Source organism: Physella acuta, unplaced genomic scaffold (genome assembly GCF_028476545.2).
Source record: "Physella acuta isolate Inbredline_101_S28 unplaced genomic scaffold, ASM2847654v3 ptg000221l, whole genome shotgun sequence".
Taxonomy (NCBI): domain Eukaryota; kingdom Metazoa; phylum Mollusca; class Gastropoda; family Physidae; genus Physella; species Physella acuta.
The window spans coordinates 117,251-127,035 of record NW_026731740.1 but is presented as its reverse complement, the minus strand read 5'-3'; the positions used below and the strand labels follow the sequence as shown (position 1 = coordinate 127,035).

General features: G+C 40.2%; 1 protein-coding gene across 1 annotated transcript; it reads right to left on the bottom strand.

The window, feature by feature from the left end:
• Window positions 1-561: 561 nt before the first annotated feature.
• LOC131937755 (uncharacterized protein DDB_G0284459-like) lies at window positions 562-8,922 on the bottom strand. Its single transcript, XM_059295381.1, has 4 exons — window positions 8,896-8,922; window positions 8,108-8,389; window positions 895-1,063; window positions 562-797 (listed from the first exon to the last, which is right to left on the bottom strand). Exons 1-4 carry the CDS (start codon window positions 8,920-8,922, stop codon window positions 562-564), a joined length of 714 nt encoding a protein of 237 aa, XP_059151364.1.
• Window positions 8,923-9,785: the final 863 nt, after the last annotated feature.

Genomic DNA, 9,785 nt, shown 5'->3' with positions numbered 1-9,785 from the left:
TGTTCTGTACTTTTGACAGCATATTCTGATTGTCTGTTCTGTACTTTTGACAGCATATTCTGATTGTCTATTCTGTACTTTTGACAGCATATTCTGATTGTCTATTCTGTACTTTTGACAGCATATTCTGATTGTCTGTTCTGTACTTTTGACAGCATATTCTGATTGTCTATTCTGTACTTTTGACAGCATATTCTGATTGTCTATTCTGTACTTTTGACAGCATATTCTGATTGTCTATTCTGTACTTTTGACAGCATATTCTGATTGTCTGTTCTGTACTTTTAACCGCAGATTCTGATTGTCTGACGTTCTTTTGACAGCATATTTTGGCTGTTCTGTACTTTTGACAGCATATTCTGATTGTCTGTTCTGTACTTTTGACAGCATATTCTGATTGTCTGTTCTGTACTTTTAACCGCAGATTCTGATTGTCTGACGTTCTTTTGACAGCATATTTTGGCTGTTCTGTACTTTTGACAGCATATTCTGGCGGTTCTGTACTTTTGACAGCATATTCTGATTGTCTGTTCTGTACTTTTGACAGCATATTCTGATTGTCTATTCTGTACTTTTGACAGCATATTCTGATTGTCTATTCTGTACTTTTGACAGCATATTCTGATTGTCTATTCTGTACTTTTGACAGCATATTCTGATTGTCTGTTCTGTACTTTTAACCGCAGATTCTGATTCTGACGTTCTTTTGACAGCATATTTTGGCTGTTCTGTACTTTTGACAGCATATTCTGGCGGTTCTGTACTTTTGACAGCATATTCTGATTGTCTGTTCTGTACTTTTGACAGCATATTCTGATTGTCTGTTCTGTACTTTTAACCGCAGATTCTGATTGTCTGACGTTCTTTTGACAGCATATTTTGGCGGTTCTGTACTTTTGACAGCATATTCTGATTGTCTGTTCTGTACTTTTAACCGCAGATTCTGATTGTCTGACGTTCTTTTGACAGCATATTTTGGCGGTTCTGTACTTTTGACAGCATATTCTGGCGGTTCTGTACTTTTGACATCTTCACGAGATGGACGATCAGCTCCAAGGCGTTCCTGTTAGGTTCAGATTGCTATCAGCAGACGTCAACAATTTATTTTCAATCTCCTCCATATGTTGTCCAGGTCTGGTGTGTATGCTGAGAACTAACAGAGCGTAACCAGACTCAAAACACAGTTTAACTGTCGCGCAATTAGCAGATGTGTGATTTATTAACAGATACAATTAATCAGGACTTGATCCGCTCGTCATGTTGACGAATAAGATTTTTTTCTCCCCTCTAGCGAGGTGCTGTGTAAATACCGAAACGTTTTCAACTAGATTTTTAACACCTGAGAATTCCTTAACCAAGCACTTAGCTATTCGTTTTTAGTTGAATCCTGGGTGTCGTGTTACTTCACGTATGTTGAAGACGTCGTTCGCATAAATTCGAAAAAAATTTTTTTTTTTTTTTGTATAAAAAAAGAAAAATGCAACAGCTCAAGATATTCAATGAATTCTACTTGACTTTTAAAGTAGGTCACGTTGAGGTCGAAAGGTCACGCCACAGTTTATTAAACCGCAAAACCTGTGCGTCGAACCGTTAAAAAGTTTATAGATAGGATTCTTATCTAAAGGGGAATGGCTTTCTACTGATTTAAATTCTTGAAGACCCTACTTTGATAAAAGAAATGAACTGTGTTAGAATCAACTTGTGAGGTTTTCAAGCAGAAAAACAAAAAGTTTCTCAGTTGTTTCTGTCGTGTTGGGGTACAAGAAAGTCAAGTAATTTTTTTTCCTTTCACTGCTATATTGGTGGGATATGTCATAATTTATGGGATATGTCCTTATTGGTGGGATATGTCCTTATTGGTGGGATATGTCCTTATTGGTAGGATATGTCCTTATTGGTAGGATATGTCCTTATTGGTGGGACATGTCCTTATTGGTGGGATATGTCCTTATTGGTGGGATATGTCCTTATTGGTGGGATATGTCCTTATTGGTGGGATATGTCCTTATTGGTGGGATATGTCCATATTGGTGGGATATGTCCTTATTGGTGGGATATGTCCTTATTGGTAGGATATGTCCTTATTGGTAGGATATGTCCTTATTGGTAGGATATGTCCTTATTGGTAGGATATGTCCTTATTGGTAGAATATGTCCTTACTGGTGGGATATGTCCTTATTGGTGGGATATGACCTTATTGGTGAGATATGTCCTTATTGGTGGGATATGTCCTTATTGGTGGGATATGTCCTTATTGATAGGATATGTCCTAATTTGTGGAATATGTCCGCATTGGTGGGATATGTCTTTATTGGTGGGTTATATCCTGATTGGTGGTTTATATCCTAATTGGTGGGATATGTCTTTATTGGTGGGATTTATCCGAATTGGTGGGTTATGTCCAGACAGGTAGGATATGTCCGTATTGGTTGGATATTTCCAAATTGATGGGATATGTGCAATTTGGTGGGATATTTCCTTATTAGTGGGATATTTCCAGATTGGTGGGATATATCCTTATTGGTGGGATATTTTTAAAAAAATAATGAGATATTTTCAAATTTGTGGAATTAGGTCTAGACTGAATGGATACGTTTTCTCGCGTGTAGAAATGTCGGAGAATTTCAAAAATACCGTAAAGCATTAAGCCAACAATTAAAGCCCAAGGTGGGCGACTAGTAAGTCAATTTGTCCATTGTCAAGTTTGTAAATGTGTCAAGTCTGTAAATATGTCAAGTTAGCAGTCTCTTGGAGTTTGATTCATCATCCGTAGTTAAATTAAAATTCTTATTTACCTGTAATTAAAGTTTAATATGGAAGTTGTCAGACATTACAAATAGACATTTCGAAAGTAAAATGTTGGCTAATGTCTGTATGCAGGAAGCGAATGGGGGAGGGGAGGGTTTACTCGTTGTTTGTTGTTGTTTTTTTGGGGTAATTTCGGGATTGTTTCAGATGATGAAGATTAACAGGAAAACAAAATTTCGAGTCTAAACAGGATGCGGAACTGTTTGTTTTTATGGCGGCCTTGTGTGGATCGTGTCACGTGACATATATAATTACTAATTTGATATAGATAAGGACGAGACAGGATGCGTAGATTTAACGATGAGAGGCTGTTGTTGTGTGTTCTTTGTGTGAAAATCGGTGATTGTCGGTAACTGTCGGCAAATGACGGTGATTGTCGAAGAAAGGTTTATATTGTCGTCTCTATTGGGATAGCTGGTATTTTCAGACATTGTCTACGTTTATCCTGGTGGTTTGGGACTACCTGAGATTATTAGCAACTGTCGGGGATAGCCAGAGATTGTCTAGGTTTATCCGGGTTAAAAATTAAAGTTCCCTTTCAAACCTGACGGTCTATAGGGCAATTGAAGTAGAGTTCACTCGTTTCTGTTACCTCGGCATATGAAGAGGTAGTGTGGTCAGCACTATGCCCAGCCGCCTTTACTTTTCCTACCGTGAGTTAGGTACCCATCAGAGTTGGGTGGACTCAAGGACGGTTTACTGACTTGAACCCGGATTCGAACTCGAGACTTACGGGTTAGCAGTCCAGCTCTCTACCACTCCGTCTTATCCGGGTTTTTTGTATTTTCTGAGATTACTAGCAACTGTCGGGGATCGCCAGAGATCGTCACAGATAATCAGAGACTACTAGAGACCAACTTATCTGCCATACATTAGTCACATTCTAGAATCTTCCGCACCTTTTTTTTTTCCTTGGCGTCAAACTACAACAGCGGCTCCACCCCCCCCCCTCTCCAATTGTCATTGGCGTCACAATTCTTTTGGGCATTGCGAGCTCAGAGTCACACAGATTCTCTGACAGACTCGGTGACTCTGTGACCATCGCACTGACTCTTACCGCCGCACGTTAGATCTGCGTCACGCTGACTCTTTGCTTGACACACTGACTCTCTATGAGTCTCGCATTAAATCTGAGTCACACTGACTCTCTGGCGGTCACCCTGACTCTGACCGTCCCACCTTGGATTATACAATCCAGAACTTGGAGCGTTAAATGTGTCAGCTATTTATACACGATCACGCACACTTCCCCCCCCCCACACACACACACATTACAAGCACTTATAGATTTAACATCCCAACAAGAAGAACAAAGTGGGGGTTGGGGGGGGGGGGGGGGAGTCAGCCCCTTATCACCCGTTACAGCAAAAGTGATTGGTTGCCTATTGTATTGCGACGTCCAAACTCTATCCCACACAGATACTTAACCAAGTTAAAAAAAAAAATGTCCAAGTTTACAGATCTGCAAACTTTGATGGGGTGTTTAATGGCATTTTCTTTGATAGATGTTCGCCATGTTAGGGGCTTAGGGCGTAGATCAGATGGGATGGTTTATTGTTTTGTACATTTCCCCCGAGAGACTTCATATTTTTGGTTGACGTGGTTGTCACGTTATGAAATAAAACAAGGCACAAATCTGTAAGCTAATGTGGTAGGCGAGGTCATATCACAAACTTTCATCCACTTACATTACCATGATTACATCCGCTTACATCACTACGATTACATCCGCTTATATCACTACGATTGCATTCACTTACATAACTACGATTACGTCCCCCATACATAACTACCATTACATCCGCTTACATCACTACCATTACACCCGCTTACATCACTACCATTACATCAGCTTACATCACTACCATTACATCCGCTTACATCACTACCTAGCCTAGCTGAAACCAGGGACCTCAAGGTCACGTGACAAGTTAATGGCGGCTATCAATTTAAATGCCGAAAACGTTGTTTGAGATCGTAAAGCGTTTCCCCGTGTTGAACGTTGGCCTACATGGCATCCAAAAATAGATTCAATCCCCCCCCCCCCCCCCCAGGTGAGACATGGTTCAGTCAGCCGGAAAGCTGGGTGCTGACCTCATTCCAACCGTCCAATCTTACGGTGTTGATTTAAGCCCTAATGTATGCAGTGAAGCCCGTTTTCGTTTCAGCCATCCTATGAGCGCATCAGTCCAACCCGATTTAACGTATTCCAACCCTGTTTATTCCTACCAACCCTAATTCACTCTGTGAAATTCACATCACACATTTGTTCACGTAACTTTAAACTAATTCAACACTGGGTTTAGCCTCACTCAAAACTCAATTTAAGGTGGAACTCATTAAGACAGTTTTCAAACATATGATGTAATCAAGAAAATCTTCATATATAATGTAAGCGACCAAAGCGTCAGAATCCAATGTAATTTTTGCGTAAGTGACCAAAATATCATATATCATATATATATAGACATAGTGGAAACGGCCAAATCTTCAGATTTATAGTGTAAGTGAACAAATCCTCCTAATAGTAAGAGATATTACTGACAGATGCCAAATGTATTTCTTTTTCAAGTTTGCCCAGTATCAGTATACTCTACTTCAACTTTTATATTATCCTGGTTACCTAAGCAGTATTTCCAGAGTTTCTTCCAGGCATCTCTTCGGGGGGGACGAAGCCCCCCCGAAAATTTTTTACCCCCCCCCCCCCCGAACGAAATGAAATTTATAAATTTTATATAGAAAATATATACTTTTAACAGTGTCCGCCCCCCCCCCCCCCGAAGAAAGTTTACCGCCCCCCCGAAAATTTCAAGTGCCCCCCCGGAGAAAAAAGTCTAGAAGAAACACTGAGTATTTCTTCCAGGCATCTCTCCTGGGGCACACCCATTCCCCACCCCCTACTATAGGAAGTTTCAAGTGTCCCTCAGAGCCAAATGTCTTGTAGTCTTAATTTGTTAGCTAGTAACACCATCCGTTTGTTTATATAAAACTACTTACGCTTATGGTTATACATTATATTTTACTTCATACATATACCTCACTTAGACGTAAAAACTGTTCTACATAAGTTCCTACATGAAACAGTGTAAGAGGACGAAAACGATTCGTTAAATTTTTCCTTTTCTATATGGTTCGTTGGTTTCGTGTAGCCTTTTATTTTTCGGCGTTTTGTCGATTGAATTGCTGGGTTTATCAAGAGGTTTTTAATCTTCACTGTAATGATTCATGTATTAAAGGATTAAATTAATAAAAAATTGTTATTAACATTCTGGTTAATGTAACAATTCTCAGGTTAATTTGTTATCGTTAGGTTTAATGTAACGTGTTCGCGCTTGAAGGCGTTTGTTAATGTTATTTTATATGAAATGATTTTAACACTATCTATTTATATATAACGAGCCGGCCCGCGGCATAACATACGCCGCTATTTAGTTGTTGTTTTTTCTACTTTTCAGTAATGGACACCAGCGAGAAAAGTCTCAAAGGTATTTGAGAGGTGCATAAATTCATTTAAAAATCTTGCACGGCGTAGTTACAATTAATATGGTTATAAAATCCTGTCTGTCTGGTTTTTTTCGGACTTTACTAAAGATTTGATGTATTTGATGTTTTTAATATTTTCGGTAACTAAATAAAAATTAAAAAAAAAGCAAAAACAATTTGGTTTTCACGTGTAATGGCAACATAAACAATGGCCGCCATAAATTTTATTGTACACATTGTAAGCTAAAAATAGAAAAAATAGGTCATGGTGTTTAGATTTGCATAGTTATTTAAAAACTTGATCTGCAAAGTTTTGTAAACAAAATAACTATAAAGTGGGGCTGTCAGAAATCGATCACGGAGTTCCTTTACAGCCAATCAATGTTTGTCTTACGAAAGTGAAACATCGGGTTATAACTTAGGCTTGATGAAAATAAATAGAAATGTAGCCTTAAACTCAACAAATTATTTTCAAGTTCTCTGGATCTGCAACTTGTATAGCATTGATTCTAAAAATATTACATTTCTGAATTAATTTTAGGCTTAAGTTTTTAATAAAATGTTATCTTTTATTAGTTTTATGGTCCTAAATCTAAAAAAGCACATTTTTATTCCATGTCAACAACATTACGGAAGGAATCTCGTCAACTCGCTGGTGTCCATTCATAATTTGTGAATTCGACAGTACCAACGCTGACACTGAAAATATTTCTTTAAAACACTATAAGTAGCTCGTTAAGGACCATAACCCCCCCCCCCCCTTCCTCTCCCCCCCCCCATCCTCTCTTTCCCCCCCCCCCCCCAACGTTTAAAATCGTTTCAAACTAAATTATCTGCCCCTAATAGCCGTCACTAAACCCGACTCCACGAAGGTAAACATAGCGTGAACCACAGCTCACTAAGACACTGTAGGGGTGGAGATGGTAGGGAGCGCGTTTACAGCTTGTTTTCTAACGGCTCCCAGAAGAGAATTATATATATAGATGATTTTAACACTATCTATCTATCTATATATATAATTCTCTTCTGGGAGCCGCTAGAAAACAAGCTGCAAACGCGCCTAGAAAACAAGCTGTAAACGCGCTCCCTACCTCCCCACCCCTACATGGTTTTAGTGAGCTGTGTTCACTCTAAATGTTTACAAGCAGAGCCAACGATTTTAAACGTAGGGGGGGGGGGGGAAGGAAGGGGGGGGGGGGGTTACGGTCCTTAACGATTCGCAGAAAGGGGTATGACAAAATGTTAATAACAAACAAAAACTTTATGTTTAGCATAACTTAGCTACCATCAGACTAGTCAAAGGGTGCGTACGCATACTTTCTTAGAACCGCTGACGTCATCGTATTTTCTGTGACATGACGTCATGCGTGTATGAAATACGACGACGCCTGTATATCTATGGCACAATTCCACCACCCCAACCCTGCTCGTATACTTATGATATATTTTCAACCCTGCCCCTTTTACCTTATTTATAATTTTATCAGTCGGTTGAGTGTCTTGAAAGTAGATCAGAAAACTGTCGAAAATATACCTGACCCGGTGTGTCATTGGTGGGCCGCATTCCTACCAAGGATTCACCTTATTTGAATGTGCTAATGACTGTCATGTCGTGGTGTGCCAATGTCGTGACGTCACATCAGGCGCCAGCAAAAGGATGCCGGGAATGAATGTCAGAGCACCCCAGACTGGTTGATGTCAGGTTCTGACAGTCCTGGTTGGAGGTGTAAGGGGAGGGGGTGTCGGGGCTGGGCAACTTTAATTCAGAGGTCGCCTTCCTCAGCCCCCCCCCCCCCCCCCGTCTTTTACAACTACTTGCTTGATGTGACCTAATGTTTTAGGATTTAACTCAACGCAATGTGGCGGTTGTCTCAACAGGTTTGCGATATCTGTGCTGTCTGTGCTGTCTGTCCTCTCCGTTCTGTCTGTGCTGTCTGTCCTCTCCGTGCTGTCTGTGCTGTCTGTCTTCTCCGTGCTGTCTGTGCTGTCTGTCTTCTCCGTGCTGTCTGTGCTGTCTGTCTTCTCCGTGCTGTCTGTGCTGTCTGTCTTCTCCGTGCTGTCTGTGCTGTCTGTGCTGTCTGTCTTGTTGACTCTCTGCTGTCAATGTGTCAACTGAGTACAGTTTCTTTTTCTCGTTATCAGTCAGAACCGGGGGGGGGGGGGGAGAGGTCAGAGGTTAGACCTTTCATAAATACAAGCGAACTGTCGAGAAAATCTGTGGGATTATTTTTTTTTATATAAAGAGACTGGCTGGGGATTTAAACGACGTTGACCTTTATCAAGGTGTGTATGTCTAGAGATAGTGGTATTTAATTCGATATCTTCATATTTTCTTACATTGATCAATCTTTTTTTAAAGGAGCTTTCACTGATTGTTGTATTTGGTCGTCGCTAGACCAGGGATCTGTAGGTCTCAGTTGAATATACGCCATTGTCTATTTGAATATACGTCATTGTCTATTTGAATATACGTCATTGTCTGTTTGAATATACGTCATTGTCTATTTGAATATACGCTATTTTCTGTTTGAATATACGCCATTGTCTATTTGAATATACGCCATTGTCTATTTGAATATACGCCATTGTCTATTTGAAAATACGCCATTTTCTGTTTGAATATACGCCATTGTCTATTTGAAAATACGCCATTGCCTGTTTGAATATACAAAATCAGCTAATGAAATAAAAATCGCTGGATATGGATTACATTTCACGTAGTTCATATCACTTCTATTTAAAAACTGTGTTGTATTCCGTCACACATCACCTGACCGTCACCTCTCCTCTAAATAAAACTTACATCACTGAACGGATCTCCACCCCTTCCCACTACATCATGTTTGTATATCACAGATACATCCCCACTCCTCACCCAACACACAAACACACCCTCCCACAACATCCCCCATACTCTCGTGTCTAATGGATACTGAACACAATCAAGAAAAATAATCCCACGGACAAAATGAATAATTGATTCCGATGCCTCCACTCCTTATCTGTGACCGGCCTACACCCCCCCCCCCCCCCAATACTTGTGTTACCAAGACGCATGTCTAATTATAGCTCTTCCCCCATGCGACCGAAAAGTAGCATTCATTAAGAATAAATTACGACTAACACATTCCAACAATCAGTTTCTTTTTTTATTCCCCCCGCCCCTACCACAAGCAAGCCACCAAACTCCTTTCAGCGTCAAAACAGAGCGTTCTGAATGAAGACATTTAGACCGTGGTATTGAATGTGACTTCTATTTCGTTCGCCTTTGGGAAAGTTTACGTCGGCGCATGAACTGTGTGTGCAGTTCAAGTTTTGTCAAGAAAATGTCGATCTCGTATTCATCCAACTGAAGAGGCGTTCCTGGAGGGTGGGGTATTTATTTCCCATGCATGTGCCTTGAAGGGTTGATTTGTTGTGGTCGGTGTATTCTCGTGGTTGGACCAGCGCCTGTGTTATGAGTGGCTGGGATAACGGCTGTGTACAAGTGGTT